The following is a 17,734-nucleotide window of genomic DNA, read 5'->3' as shown; positions in this document are numbered from 1 at the left end:
GCTACGTAATGGAAAAAAACATTTAACCTTGGCCTCAAATATTAGTTTCATATATACCTTGATTTTTGTGCTTGCCCTTTAGGATGTTGCTGCATTTTCACTGAATACTGTGAAAAGCAGCTGCCTCAGCCACAGGTCTCCCCACTGGTTTTGTCAGTGCCGTAACTCCCAGTCTCTGGTTGAGGGCTGTACAGCTGCCTCTGTAATTAGCAAGACAAAGAGCTTTTTGAGTCAGAAACAAGCTGTACTGGACAACAAATAGCAAAATAATCATAGAAACAAATGGATTCAGATTGTTCTGACCCTTTGAGTCATATCACTTGCAAGGTGATATGAACAGTTGGCAGAGAACACAAGATCAGCTTAATATTCCTCCTCAAGATTAGTAAGAGTTGCAACAGTAGAGAAATGTTTCTTTGATTTGCGTCCATGTGCTTTTATGATTCTGCCTTGGGGAGCTTTTCCTCAGCTGTGTCCAGTTGTGACCGGAGAGTTTAGCTTTGGTAAGCTTCAAAGAATTGAATCAGTATATGACTGCGCTCTCATTAGGGAGAGATCTTTCTGTCGTGTAAAGGCTGATCATAAAGGCTGGGCATGAGAGGAAGATGAAAAGAGCTTTATTAGAAAATAACAGAGCTATAAGGAGAAGAAAATGAGAGGGGAAAACTGAAAGAAGGAAGGGTGCAGAGGGGACTGCAGTTCACATTAACCAACACTAACCCAAACACACGGGAAATAAATCACCGTCGTCTTCCTCTCTCTTTCCCTGCAAAAGTATAAACCCACATCTGCATGTTCCTATGGAGCCGGCGGACATATTTCACCCCCGACGACATCCCAGCAGCACAAGGCTTTATGTGTGATATACATGGGGCCAGACGCTTCCTGGAAAGCACATTCAGCTCCTTAAGAAAAAAACAGGTCACTAACTGAGTCAAAATATTCACTGTTGGTATGGGTTCTAAAACATGCTGATATGGCCTTAGTCTTTTTCTAACTGTCCCGCTGATAATTCCAATGCTGTTGAGTTGGCTGAATTGATATCACAATGTGGACTGCAGAGCAAAACTCAAAAATCCTACATCTTAAAAGCCTGCTTGCACAAGGAATCTATCAATTTCCCCAGTCTTGGAGTAATTTGTGGAAAAGGGAGAGAGAGAAGAAAAAGGGAAAAAAATATCTCTGAAGTTAAGTGAGCTAAGTAATTTCTACCATCTGCAGTGCACATTTCCACCGCCTCGCTCTCCTTTAAATGTAAAGTGGCAAGGCAGAACACAGCGCCTGGCCACAAGAGTCAGGGAATGACAGAGTGGAGAAGCGTGGTCCTCTCCAGAGAAAGGGGGCAGGGGAGGCTGGGACAGCCCTTTTGGCAGGCTTTGCGTGGGGCACAGAGGGGGTTGTGGGCGTTGATGCTGTGTGCCAAAACCATCAGTAGAAGGCCGCTTCTGCCACCAAGCGTGGCTTTGCTTTGGAATTCCTGTGCCTCTAGGTTCCCTGAATGTCCTTCACCATACTTGACTTTAGCCAGAGGTAGGAGATAATCTCCCATCACTCCAATCTCTGCTAATGCTGCCTGAAAGCGCTTTGATTGTGATTACATTGAAGTGGTAGGCTGTGGTGATGTAGGACCATTTAATACTCACGAATCCTGGTGACTTTGTCTTTGTGAAGCCAACCACATGTATTCATACAGTTCCTAGAAGACACCACTAGTTTTCATTCAGAAATTTGTAACTGTGCCATAACACGGTTCAGTGACGAGGTGTAGCTCATTTCCTATATTAATTTACTCATTAACAGTTTCATTAACTTTTCCTCTCTTTTAACTCTTGGCTGCACTTGCTCACCACCTCAGCACACTCCAAGGACATCAAGCATGACAAGTGCTGAAGAGAAGGAGTTAAACTTGGCTTAATGACAAGGACACAATCAGCCTGTTTGACCTAGTTAATCACCAATGTCAATTTTCTGACCCGAAGAACACGGCGACGTGTACAAACACATGTAATATTCATGGCCTTAGCAGATCTGTTAACATGCTAAATGGCATTATTGATCCCTGTAGTATGAGCAGGTTGCAGAATGTCTTATTCTGTGTTGTTTTCTCAGCTCTGTTTGCCTTTCCTGTCTTTCACTGTAGAGAGTGATCTGTCAAACTGATAGGAAGGTGGCAGAGGAAGTGAAATTGCATGTTGATACAACGAGAACACAGAAAGAAATGCTCTAAAAGCAAAACGTCTTGTTGAACAAGTAACCTTAATAAAAAAAAAAGCACCACATGCTTATTGAAATAAAAGTAGCTGCACTACAATTTCGCTTTTGTTTGTTTGGTTTGTTGGAGCATTTTTAACCCAAGGGGAGCAGTCAGCCACTCAGCATGACTCTTTTTTGTCACTGTGTCTCTTTCTCCAGCTGTACTTGCTGGTTAGTTCCAGTCAGAGCCGCTCCCTGTTTCCATATTCTCTCTCTGCTCCCGCTCTCCAATCTGCTGTGGTCGGCAGAGCAGCACAGCCTGTGCCTGTGCTCAAATGGCTTTTCTGCACACTGCACTTGCTATTATTCTTGTCTGTGTGTTTAAACGTTCAGAGAAATCGCCTCTTGGTGTCTCTGTTTTGAAGAAGGTGACAGCCTGAGTGTTGGAATTTGGCCGGGCTGAGTGTTTAGTTTAGCTCTTTTGCATAGGTACTTCTCTGTGAAACTTTTAATTCAACACAAGAGCATCTGTAAAAGTAGGTCTCTGTTATTAATCATAAAGAAAGTGGAAACCTCAAGCAGCTAGTCATTCTGCAGGAGAACCCACAGCAATTATTAATGTTTTTGTTGAGCAACAGCAGCCTGTTCCTGCATCCTGCTATTACTGCACACCTCCTGACCTCTTGCTCTAGCAGAAAAAGAGAAAGTGCAGTTTCCATCAATCTCACATAAATTCCCCTCGGGTTCACCTGTTTATTTGCCCCGTGTGGAGGTGAATCTGGCAGCTGTTCCCTTGTTCCTCCAGGCCAGAAAGGGGAGATGGAGTGTGTACTGCAGTATATCAGGGGCAGAGGTGCTGGCGAAGGATTGCAGCAGAGCTATAAGTCATCAGCAGTGTGCGGGGGCCTGGCCAAGCATGTCTTAGATCACACTGCTCTCTTCCTGCAAGGCCTTAGATTCTGTGACTCAGCCTTCCTCTTCTCTGCCTGGCCTCTGGACACTGTTAATGCAAGCAACACTCATGCGTGCACAGTCAGACAAACAAGCACACATGTAGAGGACAGTATCTTCAAAGAGAGATGAGGCAGCTTCTGTCACAAAAAAATGGAGCTTTTAGGCTAAAAGCCACCTGGCTCCCATTGAGGATACAGTGGCTAGTAACCAAACAGTGACCTCACCACCATTATCTCCTCTTCACTTCAGTGCTTTTGTACTTTAGGCCAAATTACCACAAAAGAGTATTATTTCCCAGGATCTAAATAATCAAAAGCCTGGTGAAATAATAGTGGGATTTTCTTTGGAGTGCTTCACAGCCACGTTGTTTTGAGATTTGGCTGGAAACTGTCAGTTATTTGGGTCGAATTTGAATTGGTTAAGCGGTATAGCTTTCCTAAAGTCTCCTGATGATTGAAAGAGGTCTAGGATGACAGGTGTAGAGTCTCCTACTATGCTGTGGTCTGGAGAAAGCCATGGACCGAAGCTCAGCGGTTAGAGTTGTGATTCCACCTTGTCTGCACCAGAAATGTAGACACTTACTCACAAGTTCACACAGGCTGCAATCAGACACATACACGGGTCTCAGCTTGCAACAAGAAGGAAACCAGCAGTGAATTAATTGCATATGAACACTTGGCACTTTTACAAACCCACGTGTTTCTCAGCTTACACTAAGAGTCAGCTTTGCCGAAGCCAGGCTACAGTGTTGAGAAGTGCCGCAGTGCACTGAGAGGTTGGTCAAACAATAGGTTTCTTTGTCATGATGTTTGCCATCGTCCTGTAAAAGCAGCAGAGTGAGCATGTTGTTTTTTGATTTTTCAGCTTGTGTGGTGTGTGTTACAATGCACTGCTATGGTTTCATGCACGTTGAAATTGGATGTATTTAAAGTAAAGCTTTATTTCATGCGTGGCTTGAGCGTGAAGAGGCATCAGGTATCATTCAGACTGGATCCACTGTTTTTTAGAAGCGTGCTGCTGTGTTCCGTGATGACACAGCCTCATACAGCAGAACCTATGAATGGACCATGAGCCATATTCCACCACATGGAAGAAAACAAGTTAGTCAGTCTGTAGAGTGAGAAAGTCACAGCTTCTCTTGCCACTAAGCCACCACATGAGTTTCCTTTCCGCTGCATGCGGCTGTTTCAGTTGATTAGCTTTAGTGGAGTCTTCCTTTTACAGTGGAAAAGAAGCTTTAGGAGGAGCTCATATGATTGATGTGTTGCGGAGAGTGTTGGGATGAGTGTGTTTAATCCTGAAAGTGTACAAAGATGCCATCCTGAATATAAACCATATGAGGGGTGGCGTGTTGTCAGTCAGCTACTTGTACCCTTCCCCACCCCCGCGCCATTATTCTGCCTTCAGCTGTAGCGGGTTTTTCTTGGCCTGAGCCTGGGGAGCAAACAGTTTTATATAGTGTTACACTGAATTGAAGCATGATGGATTTTTCTATTCTCTGGTTGTAGAGCAGAAAGGAAGCTTATTTTTTAAATTCTTGCTAAATGAAATGAAATGAATTGTTGCATGCTGTGGCAGGTATCACTTTGCGTGACAAATCTCCCACATGAAGAAATGTCGATAATCTGTGGAGCATGTTTTCTTGGGTTTCAAGCATGAATATTAATCAGTGTAATATTGCAAAAACAACAAAAAGGTCATGTTTCTGTTTTAGTTTATCAAAATGTGGAAAAAAATGTTAGTATATGATATAATCTGAAATAGTAGTATTGGTTAGTAACATTTATTTTACTGGGAAGAAGTTGAAGGACATCACTTAGCCAGTACAAAACAATATTCATCATGCAATATACCATTTGTTGGTCAGTTATGAATGTGCTCTGTTCATATTGTGGCTACATGCACACTTGTAAGATCATGTGCTCATAGCTTTATAATTAGATTTCATTAGAATATTTGTTGTAACAACTACATGACATGTATGTTCATACTTAATTTTCTTCATACCTGCAGTAGTATAAGACATCTGCACCATCCAAGTAAATTATTTGGTGATCATGCTGCCAAAGTATATGGAAACTACTAATGGAGGAGCAAAAACACTTAATGTTGAACAAGGCAGTGGAAAACAGGAGTGTTTCCAGTGTGCCCTCCTTTGATGCATCACGCCGAGTGACAAATTAATTATTTGGCAGCTGTCATTGCCCACATCTTGTAATCGTATAATTTGCCGCCCATGTGTTTTTTTTTTGTACCATGCTGCGTGGAAAACTCTTGCTTGGTATTGCATTAATAATATGTAATGAAAACAAATACAATTCCACTGTTGACTCTAATAAATTAACACGGTTTTCCACATTGTGTTTGATGTGACTTGAGCAAAGTAATTACACCGCTTTCCCCCCAAGGTTTGCGTGAGCGCATAATTGGATTTTCCAAATGCAGTCGTATTCAAGTATTGAAGTGTATTTTCCTTTGTTGTGGGCGTTAAAATGCACCTCAAAGTCAAACAATGGTTTCCCCATTGTTTTGACATAAAAACTGTTTTCCTATTTGTGAAAGCCTCACTACAGCTGAGTGGAACTCTCGGTTTCAGGACTTACTGTGGAGCATGTTGATGAGCCACATGTTGTATATATTAATGCTGCAATACAACAGAACTCTTCGAGTCACCAAACTTCTTTTTATTGGCCTCCTTTTAAGATGCAACATCTCCTGTTGTGTCTCTGGGGCACTGATCTGTGTCTTAGCACTATTATAATTGGAAGGTTATCAGTCAATGGACCTATTTATGTGCTGAATAAAAGCACCTTGTATCGTAAGGATCTTGTGACAGTCTTTATCACGCCACCTCAAGCAAAATAAACAAGGCCCTTCTACCTCCTGACTCTGGTTAAGTATTCCACAAGAACTCTGCACCTTGATGAAATATTTCGATTTTGTTTGGAAGTCAGATAATCTCTGCTTTCTTAGTGCTGTTGCATGTGCGGAGTTGAGTGTGAGCACATCCATTCATGTTTGGATACTTACACCTAAGAACAGCTGGACTTTGAGCTTTCTGTTTTATTTCCCCAGGTGTACTGTTGCATTTAAATGGCCAAAATGAAAGTTATGTTTTCCAAAATCTTCTTTATTGTTTAGCGGAATGAGGTTTGTGAGACAAAATGACATTTTTAATTAATTTAAATTCATTTTAGTGGGTGTAAGTTTGGAAAAATGCCTTAAATGAGGCATTTTAAAGTCATTTAAAAGTCATTTAAAGTCTGAATGTGTCTGATTATTTACTTACCATGTAGGAAGGAAGGATGACAGAATCCAGAAATGCTGTATTGTTGGTTAGTGTATGAATGGCTGTCAAGAAGAAAAACATATTGTTTAGTTTTTTTATAGACCTAATGATAAAAAAATAATTCTAGTTTCATTTCTGCTTCACTACTACCGCCTTTCTATGTGCAGCATTAAGGTATACGTTTTCAGTATGCACAACCTTTAACCCATGCAGCGTGATCAGAAGCAGGGCTCTTAACTGTCCTCCACATCTGTCTGGTCCGCTGCCAGACTAATAAAGGTGTGAGGCAGCCTGAGGTCAAGCAGCATACTTTTCCTTACTGTAATCACATGGCCATCTGTCAGAGCTTGTGCGCTGCTCTCAACACTGCTTCCTTTTTTGCCAGCCACCTCTACCACATATCAAACATGCACAGAAACAAAAAATGTCTAACCACATAATCAAATGCACGCTATTCTGTTTTGGCAATAACTCTTATTATCCTCTGTAGGTTTATGCCATCCTAGATTAATTTCATGTAATTTTACAAAAACAAAAACTTCAACAGAACATTTAGCACATGTCTTTTTTCATGAAAATGGTAAATGTATTTTTTTTGGGATCACACTGGCTCACAATGAAACATGACCATATTTAAGATTTGTCCCACCCTCCTCCTCATCTACCCTCTTACCTCTTCTCTCTTGCTTCTCACTCTCTTTCCTTATAACAGGATTTAGCATATCAATGGCGGATTAGTTCACTTAACAAAAGCTTACTACTGCAAAGCCCCTTTCCGCTCGTCTTTCCAGCCTGACTTGTGGACCTCACACACAGCTCCTCTGTGCTCGGGTCTTTGGTGTGCGTGTGTGGTCGCGACTGCTCGGCTGAATAGATTTGCGCTTGAAGATGACAAAAGACATGCGTAGTCACTATGGGGTTCAGAGATATATGTTGTAGCATGTATGGATGGTTTTTGTATGCATGTGTATGTGTGCGGAGGAGCACGGTGGAGGTGAAAGGTTTATTTTAACATGCAGGGAGAAGAAAATGTGTATAGGAATCTGCTTTATACGTGCATGTCTTTGTGGGTTAACCATCACTTATCACTTTATCGGAATGATCTGAACAACAAACTGTTCAACTAGTTCCCTAGACCTGCCAATCTATTGTTCTTGTACCTTTGGCTTCCTCTTACTTTAATGGGGCATGGAAAAAAGTAGTGTCCTTTGCCCTCATATCCATTATGTGCTAGCCTGCACATGCTCATGCTGTGGAATGGACCCATTCTGCACAGTGGAAACTGGTTCATGAGGTGCCAAGGGGAGGTGACTCGGGCTGACTAGGTTTGGGCATCAACTTTGATTTTCGCGTGTGTGTCCGAGAGCAGGCGTGTCAGTCGAGTGGAGGAAAACCCTAATGTGACACTGCAGCCGGCTCAGGAAGGATGCCCCCCCTTCTCCCGGTGATGGTTTGAGCTAAATAGCATTAATCACCTGAAAGTGTGACAGTGTTTAGGATGTAGGTATGTCAGCAGAAGGGGGCGAGTTGGAGATGTTCCAATATACAAGCACGTGCCTTCTTTTCATAGGTTTTACACTTTGAACAGATCTTTCCATTAAGCTATTAGCTTATTTGCAATAGAGTTATATAATATTTATATGGGATTACAGTGCCTGATGTTTGATTGCTACCTGATTACTTATCACCGTTTAAAACACTTGTACAGGGAATTTTAGAAAAAAAGGAATGGCCTGCTTGTTAGAAGTGACCTAGAAGACACTTTCACACATCCTTCTCTTGAATTCTGAAAGACAGGACAGTAGGACAAGACAGCTACAGTAGTTTTTTCTTAAAAGGACCTGATTAGAATATCTAACATAACATTTGTTTGAGGGTTAGAACAAAAAGGGGCCAAAGATGAAGCCTTGGGGAATGCCACAGGGGCCACTAATGTTGTTCTGCTTGTTGAGTACACCAGGCAGTTTGGTATACTTGTCTAAGCACAATGAGGGATTCAACTAGAAATAGACACATTCATGCTTGAAGTTATGGGAAACTGAAACTTTTCCCCAGAATGCACTGGGTGAGATGCAAGTGACAGAGGATCTGTTAGTGTGTAAAAGTTATTTGTCTACCTCCATTCCATTACACTGACACTGCAGATGATCTTTTCTCTAATGATATCATGTTGGTCCAATGTGCCCTACAGTGCATCCTTTGCATTGCAGCCACCTGAGCAGTATTGACAATTAAATTAAATGCTATTCCTCAAACCGCTTGTTGTGAACCTATACAGTACATACTTCATTCATGATATTGTAAGTACCTCGTGACTGGTGGGTCTTACAGGGAAAAACCCATTGCCGTACAAGAAGTGATGTTTTTTGTTATGATGTTGTGCTTTAGTGATCCCTGAGGGGAGATTGTTCGCTTCCACAGAGGGAGATCAGAGTGCAGGTTGGGGGCAGGGGGACAAGCTCCTTTGTTGGAGTCCCTCTCCAGCAAACTATAGTGCTTTCTGCTGCCTGAAGCAACAAAGGAAAACCTCACAAGTCAACATTTTCTTTGCAGAATTACATTTTTACAGTTTAGCTATCTTCACTATTCTGAGTTTGTTGACATGAGTCATCTGATACAGATTTCCCCCGGTCATCAATCTGTCTTGCTGTCTCTGTCTCTGTATTTTTTTGGCAGCTATAAGCATTCAGGTGTCTTATGTGTCGATTGTCCAGACACTGTGCCAACTGCTGGCTCTCCCAGGCCACAGTGGCATTGTTTTGCATGGCCCATTGTGTGTGACCCTAGTTTGGGGAGGGTAACAGCTGGTGGATCATTGAATACCAGCCTACTTGGCATCAACACTGGGCTCATGGCTCGTTTCACAGTGGCCCAGTTCCCACTTTGATATAACCCATGCAGGACAACTTTGAACATCTGTTCATTGACCTTTTTTTTTCATTGTCAGGTGTGCTCAAGTGTTGTTATGTTGTGCAGGATATGAGAACCTTTTCCCTGCTATCCCAAAACACAATTCTCTGCTGAGCTTTGTAAAACATGACGGGAGTACCAAACAGATATTCAGTACATGGAAATGAGGAAGAAGTACATGGTGTTGCCATATGTGTACAGTGAATATATGCACATATGTAGCTACGTGTACGCGGCCATATCATTTCAGCCTGTGACAAGAACGTTGCTCTCTAAGAGGTTATGGTTCTGCCCTCTTTACAGGAAGTGACTCAGTATTGACTGGCGCTACACTTCCTGTGCACTGATTCTCTTCTGCTCCTCTCAGGATGTTTACCTCCTCCTCCTACCTCTCCCACCCTTCTCGCCACCCCTGTCTTGATCACATCGTCGTCGGTTTGTTTTGACCAAGCTAGCAACAGTAGTAATAAACCACACACCTGTTGTGCTATAGAGTATATAGTCGTACATCAGTTTCTGCTTTTAATTAAGATGGATTTGTATTCCTGGAAACTGTGGGAACTAAAAAAAAAAACAGGCACAAAGCAGAACACCTGGGCTTTATGACTTGATGAAAAATAAATGCGGCCTACTCACTTTGATTGCTGCAGGGAAAATGGATATTAGTTCTAACTGAAGGGTCCTTTTAGATGCATTTCCTCCTACTTTATAGTATAGATTCCTCTGAAGAGAGGAAAGGGGGTCTGAGTGGGAGCTCTCTTCCTGAGCCACTGGGTTCAGAAAACACACACACTAGTGGTGATGTAACCCACTGGAAGTGATGTAATATAATTGTGTGTGTACATGAGTGTATTTGAAAAGGATGTATTATAGAACAGGTTGTGGATATAAGTCATATGAATGAGGTTGATCTGTATTTTTCATTTGCTCTGTTAGATATGGACCATATTGTTCTAAACATAAATCTTAGACATATATGTCTATCCTGTGAATTTCTCCTGTGGGGGACGAATAAAAGATTATCTTACCTTATATGTACACTTTGTCTTCAACTAGCATCTTTACTGTAGTTATATCTTCACTTGTGTCTCCACTTCTTTCTAGTTCCCAGAGTGTGGCTTCTTTGGCATGTACGACAAGATCCTGCTGTTCCGCCATGACCTAAATGACGAGAACATCCTGCAAAGGCTGACCTCAGTAGAAGACATCCATGAAGGAGACCTCATTGAGGTGGTGCTCTCTGGTATGTACTGGATACAAACACATACACACACACAAAACAGCTAAGGAATAATCCATCCATCCATCCATTATCTGAACCCGCTTTGTCCTGCAGTGCAGGGTCACAGGGGGCTGGAGCCTATCTCAGCTATCTATGGGTGAGAGGCGGGGTACACCCTAGACAGGTCGCCAGTCCATGCACATACAAACAACCATTCACACTCACAGCTACGGGCAATTTAGAGTGACCAATTAACCTAACAAGCACGTCTTTAGAATGTGGGAGGAAGCCGGAGAAAACCCAGGCAGGCACAGGGAGAACGTGCAAACTCCACACAGAAAGGCCCCAGTCAGAATCGAACCAGGAACCTTCTTGCTGTGAGGCGCTAAGAAAAATTTAGAATCTAAATCTACAAAAAGTGAAAAAAACATTCACTTGCAGAAGAAGCCAGATGCTTACTGTTGCTGTCTGAGGGATTTATTGAGTTCAGCTCTCTCTATTGCACATCACTAATCTCACAGCTGATCTGCAGACTGTTTCTGTCCTTCACCAGAGATAAAACCAGCAGAACAAAAGAAAAACTGAGGAGACGATCCAATAAAAACACTGATAACCACAGCAGAAGATAACAAGACAGACAGAAAAATAGGTTTGTGGAGAAGGTGTATTATCTTTTATCCCTGAGTCACAGTATTATTATTATTTCCACATTTTTATTGTGTATGATGCACCCAGAAAAAAACTCACCAGACCTTTGTGAACTTGTTGCTTTTGGCAAATGCAAAAGTACAGAGTGAACTAATCACACAGTCACAAAGTTTATACCTCTTAATGTGAATCTATTAGGCTAATTAATTGTCCAAATAACTTTGTATCACCTCGTGACAGCTTAGGGTCACACTGAGGCAGGGGACATTTGGGGATTTGAATCCTGCTGCAAACAGGACCTTGTTGTGTGTTTTGACTGGATTATTTAGAGCAGGTTGACAGACATTACTCTCCAACATAGTTTTACTTTACAAAAACATGCTTAATTCTTCACTTTGACAGTCTAGTTTAGTCTCATACACAGCTTGAAACACAATACAGTGTGTGTTTGCTGGCACAGCTTTGGTTCAGTCTGTTTCACTCCAAACAGACTGTCATGCTTCTTTAGACTTCCAAAACAAGAGAAAAAAAATGGACATAAAATTCCTCCAAGCAGTATAAACCAAGTGTTTCAAAAGTCCAAACAATGGTCTAAAGCTAATACACTGAGGGAATTGTCACTTGTTACATTTTGTGCCGAGCCAGACTTGACACCTTCCAGTAAACACAGCCTGTTGTGTCTTGTTCAAGGGCACTTCACGGGGTCGGATGCTTGCTATGTGTGCTCACTGAAGCAAATTAAAACATCAATCTTAAGCAATTTTATACCATGACACACGCTTCTTCGAGCGAATTATTTTGTGATTATGGTTTTTGTTTTGTCTTCATCACAGTTTCCATCAGATTGTCCACCTTTATAGCAGCTACACAGGTGTTTGGTTTTTCTTTGTCATTTCCTGCGCTGAATGAATCAGCTTCCTTTGCAGCACTGAGACCAACAAATGGCTTAGAGTATCTGTTCTGCTTTAATCTGTTCTCCTGCTCCATCTGTCTCCACTGGGAAGCACCTGACACCACCTGTGCTGAATATCTTCCTCCTCTCCTAGGCTGAGAGTATTGTTTGCAGGGATTTAGACAGGGGATGATTGTATAGGTTCAGGATCTGAGGATACTTCAAGCATTGGGGCTGCGGAATGTAGACTAGTGACTGGAGAACTTCCTTCTTTTTGTTTCTGGCTGTCTGTGTCTGTTTGTCTTGTGCTGTCTTTTGTGTCTTTTTTGTGGCTCTCTTTCCCTCCTTGCTTTCTCTCATTCTAATCCCTCCTACCTCAGCAAATCCATCTGCAGGTGTAAGCTCCAGCAGTGGAGCTAGATGATTTATAACCTGAGATGTACCTGATGAAAGCTGTGCAAAAGAGCTCAGATTGGCTACATGTGCAGCTTGTGCTTCTTTTTGTAATTTCATCTAACACTCAACGGACTTGGCCTTCCTCATGAGAGGGGCTTTGCATGTCAGACACTTGATCTTTGTTTGAGAAACACAAACTGAGAGATCCACATTCCCAAGCCTTTCATTTGGTTCAGAGAAAATATGAACCTTTTTCCGCCCCACAATTTGTCTCCTGTCATCTTCCGTTCATTTTCCCTTAACCAGCGTGTTGTTGGATTCTGCGGCTGTGGGAGAGAGACGGTCTGAATATCTCCCTCTCTGCAAGAGGGAGGCAGAAGTGGCTTTTTCTTGGCTGAGAGCTCAAAGAAAAGAGGTTGTTTTTCCTGCAGTAAGTGATTGTAGTAGACCCGTGGAGTGTAAACACGCTCTGATGTGCAGGGCGACCCTGGACACAGCGGACACTGCGCAGGCCATCTCGGCCCATGAGGTTTGAGGTTTGGCCTGACCAATTGTCCCTTTGTTCTGTTTTTCACTCCTCTTGAATTCCCACCCACTTTCACAAGCTCCTCATTCACCACCACTGACAGCGGGAAATTGATATTTTACAATACCTTCTGTTAGTTATAAATATAGCAAACTTATTTTCAGTCAGTTTGAAACGTTTTGCCTCCAAATGGAAACTCAAACAGATTATGCATTCATGTGAGACCCGCTGCTCGTGAGAAGCGTTGTGCAAAACAACGTGTCAAGTTTGTTTTTGGTGTTGTTTGATGCTAATTAGCACAACGCGCATTGCATAGCACCGCGACTGCTAAGAAGCAGCCAGTTGTTGTGCAGACATGTGTGAAAAAGCTCATGAATGCTGCCTTTCATGTGCCTTTGCCAAGGAGCTGTGTTCGCCTCATGACATGTGACCTGCCTGACTTCTTTCTTCTCCTTTTAAATCAAACGAAAATTGCGAACATCACCCCACTGGCCATCGTAGTTCTCTGAAATGCAGAAAAAATTTGGCCCGAGATATCTCAGATGATCTCTTTTGGTGTTCTCAATCACACTGGTTGCAGATGTGATTCTGTTTCTTTATTAAATTGAACCCTAAAATTGACCCCTGACCCTTCTACTCATTGTGCATTCTTTCTCAAATTAACAGATCAGATTGATAAAGCATGACTGTCTTTTTACTGCCCTGAAACATTTAAGGGTTTAAATTGTTTTCTTTCATCAAGGATGTTTTCTCTTGTCTTTATACAGAGCATGTGCTGATTATATTAAGGAAATGTTTTGCTGTTGACCACATGTCATATTTGTTCTTGAAGCCTGAATCTCTTCACTGCAACAACAGCTGAGAATGTCCTCGCTTGTCCAACAGAAAATGAACTAACACACACTGCACGGCAGCAGCGCTGCCACCACACAGGTTTTGCTGCTTAACTCGAGTGTAAAGATTAACTATTGCTGTGTCGTCATGGTGGCCACATAAATGATTGCATAGGAACAACAGTCAGAGAGAAGAGAAGCTTTGGAGCTTTGGTGGCGTTCACCTCCACATCTTACTCATCTTCACATCTTTGATGATTCACAGCCGTGATTAACCAAGCCATGCTTCCAACAATGAGCTCAGTGTGTCTCATTTGACACAAAACAGCAGAGAGGGGCAGAAAGAATAAGAGAGAAACAGGAAGGGAGATGTATTCAAAGTTCTTCTGGATTTGATATCATGCTCATAATAATAAAGATGGGCTGATATGACAGGATTATGCTGCACTACTTTGGAGCCTTACGGGTGTGACCTATCCCTATGATAATAGAATTGAAGCGGTGTCGCTGCAGATATAATGCCCTCTACTGCAGCAATGGTGATACAGCAGTCATATTTGTATTCAGTGGGGGAAGAATCTTTCTGGTTGTTCTTTATGATTAGCATTTCCCCAAAAAAGGTCACACAAGAGTGTATATTTGTCTGCATTGGAAATAGCTGCTCTGTTTTGTCACTTATCGTTCCTCACCAGCTTGCACATTACACCACATGTGTTTTATTTCTAGCTCAGGCCACAGTTGAAGACTTCCAGATCCGACCCCATGCCCTCTACGTCCACTCCTACAAGGCACCCACTTTCTGTGACTACTGTGGGGAGATGCTGTGGGGTCTTGTCCGGCAGGGGCTCAAATGTGAAGGTTAGAAGCACACACAAATCTGCATGAACACCAAAGAACCTGTCCGTGTCAATTGTTTGACTAGTCTAACTGATTTTTGTGTAACTCAGGGATAAAATCCAGCAACTCAAGTTCTACAGCCACACTCACACCATACCCTGAACCAACATCAACATCAAAAATAATGTGGTGCAGGAACTGTAGTCATTGACAGTGGAGTTATAGCACACCGGCGTCTATTTTTTTTTGTAATTGCTGAATCAGATTTGAAGTATAACCCTTCATTTCATATTACTGTACTTAAAATCATCGCTGACTACGAATTAAGTTTAACAAGTCAATTTATTCAGCAGTAAAACATTTCATAAAGTCATAAATTATACTCCTGCCTACTTATCAGTGGGGCCATCTTGTGGCTGATTTGCAAAGTGAAACATTTCTTCACCTTCCTATTTGGTCAAGCTGGGATTGATGTAATCATTATTTTTATGTTATAAGGATGTGGGCTAAACTACCACAAGCGATGTGCCTTCAAGATCCCTAATAACTGTACTGGTGTCAGGAAGAGGCGACTCTCAAATGTATCACTTCCTGGACCGTCTCTGTCTGTGCCCAGACCGTTACCTGCTGAAAATGCAGTGGTTCTCCTGGATGAGGTGAGTTCTGGTCACAGGAAGTTATCGCTCAAGATAGAAATGAACAAACCCAAAACTATGCATGAACAAAAAGTGTCTGCTTATCCTCTGAATGAAAGGAGAGATGTGATTATTATTATTTTATCCACACATATAATGAAACGTGAAACCAAGAATGTGAGGCAGTTAATCCACATGCGGTTCACAAGCTCTGTCTCCGCTGTTAAATGTTTCTAAACTTATCAAATTTGGCTCTTTTCCACGGGTGAATCTCATGGGCCGTGATGTAGAATACCACCGATGCAGAAAATTGAATTGAGCTGACAGAGGTCTGTGGAGAGATCCTCCGTGCGGTCTTATGAAACAGTTTTTGCATAAGATCACAGCGGAATATTCGCCTCTCGTGTGTGTCCCTGCAAAAGGTCATCAGGAAATGTAATTATGCTAATGACATTAAAAAGTCTATTGAAGTCCAAGTTTAAGTATCTACTCACTCATTGGCCATAAAAAGAGAAGAAAGCTTCCCTCTTATTTCTGTCAAGAGAATGCTTAATTTATTCTTTTAAAATAAGAACTAAATGTGCATATGTGGTAAAACATGACAGATCACCAGACCACAGGGATTGTTAAAAATATGCAAAGTCATGCTAAGTTTCTGTGATAGATTTCTTTTCTCTTCTTTGCTGAGTTCCTTCTCTTCTTCTACTGCCATGTCATTATTCACTCAGTCTTTCTCTATCATTCACATCCTCCCTTTGAGGCTGTTCTTCCTCGTTGCTTCCTTCCTACATATGGTTTTTAATTCTTCATCTTTCCCCTTACTCCACCCTCTCCAACCTTAGCAGCAGAGGTCCCACCAGGAGGCAGGAAAGCGCATCCTGTCCTGGAGCGGCAGGCCTATCTGGATGGATAGGATGGAGAAGACGAGGGTTAAGGTGCCGCACACATTTGCCATTCACACCTACACTCGCCCTACAATCTGCCAGTACTGCAAGCGCCTGCTCAAGGGTCTCTTTCGCCAGGGTATGCAGTGTAAAGGTAGGGCTATAACCGATGCATGCTTCTCTGTGTTTTACTAAGATTATTATGCATTTAAGTCACTTTTACATCTAATTTGCCAGATTGCAGATTCAACTGCCATAAGCGATGTGCTTCAAAGGTACCAAGAGACTGTTTAGGGGAGGTGGACTTCAATGGAGGTGAGTACTACATCCAGCTTTACAGTGACAGCAGTAGGTCTGCAGATAATTACATATTTGATATGAATTTGTAGAGCCTGCCAGCCCTGGGCCAGACTCTGACACAACCATGGACACTATGGAGGTAGACAGCAATGATATGGATGGTGGAAGAGGACTCGACGATCCAGAAGAGCCGTCTACCCCAGACGAGAGGATGTTCGACATGGATTCTCCCTTCCTGGATAGAGAGAAGGACGAGGAGCCCATCAAGACCATTAGGTAGGGAGATATTGGTAATTCTCTGTAGGTGGCAGTGTGTACTTTATTTTTCTAGCCATGCTGGATATGACTCTGCAACTACCCAGTTCGTTTTGTTTTTGGCATTTTGCCTTCATTGAACATGTCAGTACAAAGTGAGAGGAAAGGCGAGAGGGGGAAGCCATTCAACAAAGGTCACCAGCATGATTCAAACCGGGGACTTTGTGGTTTTAACCACCAGATCTAACTGCACAAGTCTTATGTTTATTCTACACCAGCAGCAGCGTTTTATGTTTCCAGCAGTGTTACCATTGCTGCAAACATAAAACGCATCACTTCCTGTACAGGATACCTCTCAGGAAAGACCTACCAGACACTGGGTAGTAAGAAAAGCAAACTTCAGTGGCTACATAAACTGCCTGTAGGTGAATTAAAATGTCATCAGGCCTCAGAGAATTATGATAATCGTCAATAAATGTTCTTTTCATATGTCTAGCCCTTCTACTAGCAGCAACATCCCTCTGATGCGGGTGGTCCAGTCCATCAAACACACCAAGAGGCGGAGCTCTACTTTGGTGAAGGAGGGCTGGATGGTTCATTATACAAGCAGGGACAACCTGGTAAGACTGATAACCCCAAAACCCATCAGAAGAGCCTGGTCTGAATGGCAGTGCTCAGCCTGTGTGCTGGGGGAAACTCATTCTCCAAAGCTGTACACATGCATTGGTATTTTCCTCCTGTGTTGCTCTTCTGTAGTATTGATAGATGGTGTATGTTTTGCCAACCTGTTTTTTTTTTCTTCCTTTTTTCCAACAGCGGAAGAGACATTACTGGAGGCTGGACAGCAAGAGTTTGAGTCTCTTCCAGAACGACACCGGGGCCAAGTTTTACAAAGTAAGCTTACAACTATCATCCCTGCTTGTCTTGTTCTTGGAAAAACATGTCAGTAACATTCATTAA

General features: G+C 42.3%; 1 protein-coding gene across 4 annotated transcripts in view; it reads left to right on the top strand.

Annotated features, from left to right (window-relative positions):
• The window catches only part of prkd3 (protein kinase D3), a 31,626-nt gene that overhangs the window by 5,685 nt on the left and 8,207 nt on the right, over positions 1–17,734 (top strand). For 3 of the 4 annotated variants that reach the window (XM_028395225.1, XM_028395226.1, XM_028395228.1), the window contains 8 exons: positions 10,451–10,589; positions 14,590–14,721; positions 15,199–15,356; positions 16,178–16,373; positions 16,457–16,534; positions 16,609–16,795; positions 17,271–17,394; positions 17,591–17,668. In XM_028395225.1, coding sequence (XP_028251026.1) covers positions 10,451–10,589; positions 14,590–14,721; positions 15,199–15,356; positions 16,178–16,373; positions 16,457–16,534; positions 16,609–16,795; positions 17,271–17,394; positions 17,591–17,668 — 1,092 coding nt within the window. The remainder of the gene's footprint in view (positions 1–10,450; positions 10,590–14,589; positions 14,722–15,198; positions 15,357–16,177; positions 16,374–16,456; positions 16,535–16,608; positions 16,796–17,270; positions 17,395–17,590; positions 17,669–17,734) is intronic. The other variant, XM_028395227.1, reaches the window with a different exon arrangement.

The sequence above is a fragment of the Parambassis ranga genome, chromosome 22, assembly GCF_900634625.1.
Source record: "Parambassis ranga chromosome 22, fParRan2.1, whole genome shotgun sequence".
NCBI classification, from domain to species: domain Eukaryota; kingdom Metazoa; phylum Chordata; class Actinopteri; family Ambassidae; genus Parambassis; species Parambassis ranga.
The sequence above is the reverse complement of the archived record's forward strand: the minus strand, read 5'-3'. Positions and strand labels throughout refer to the sequence as shown.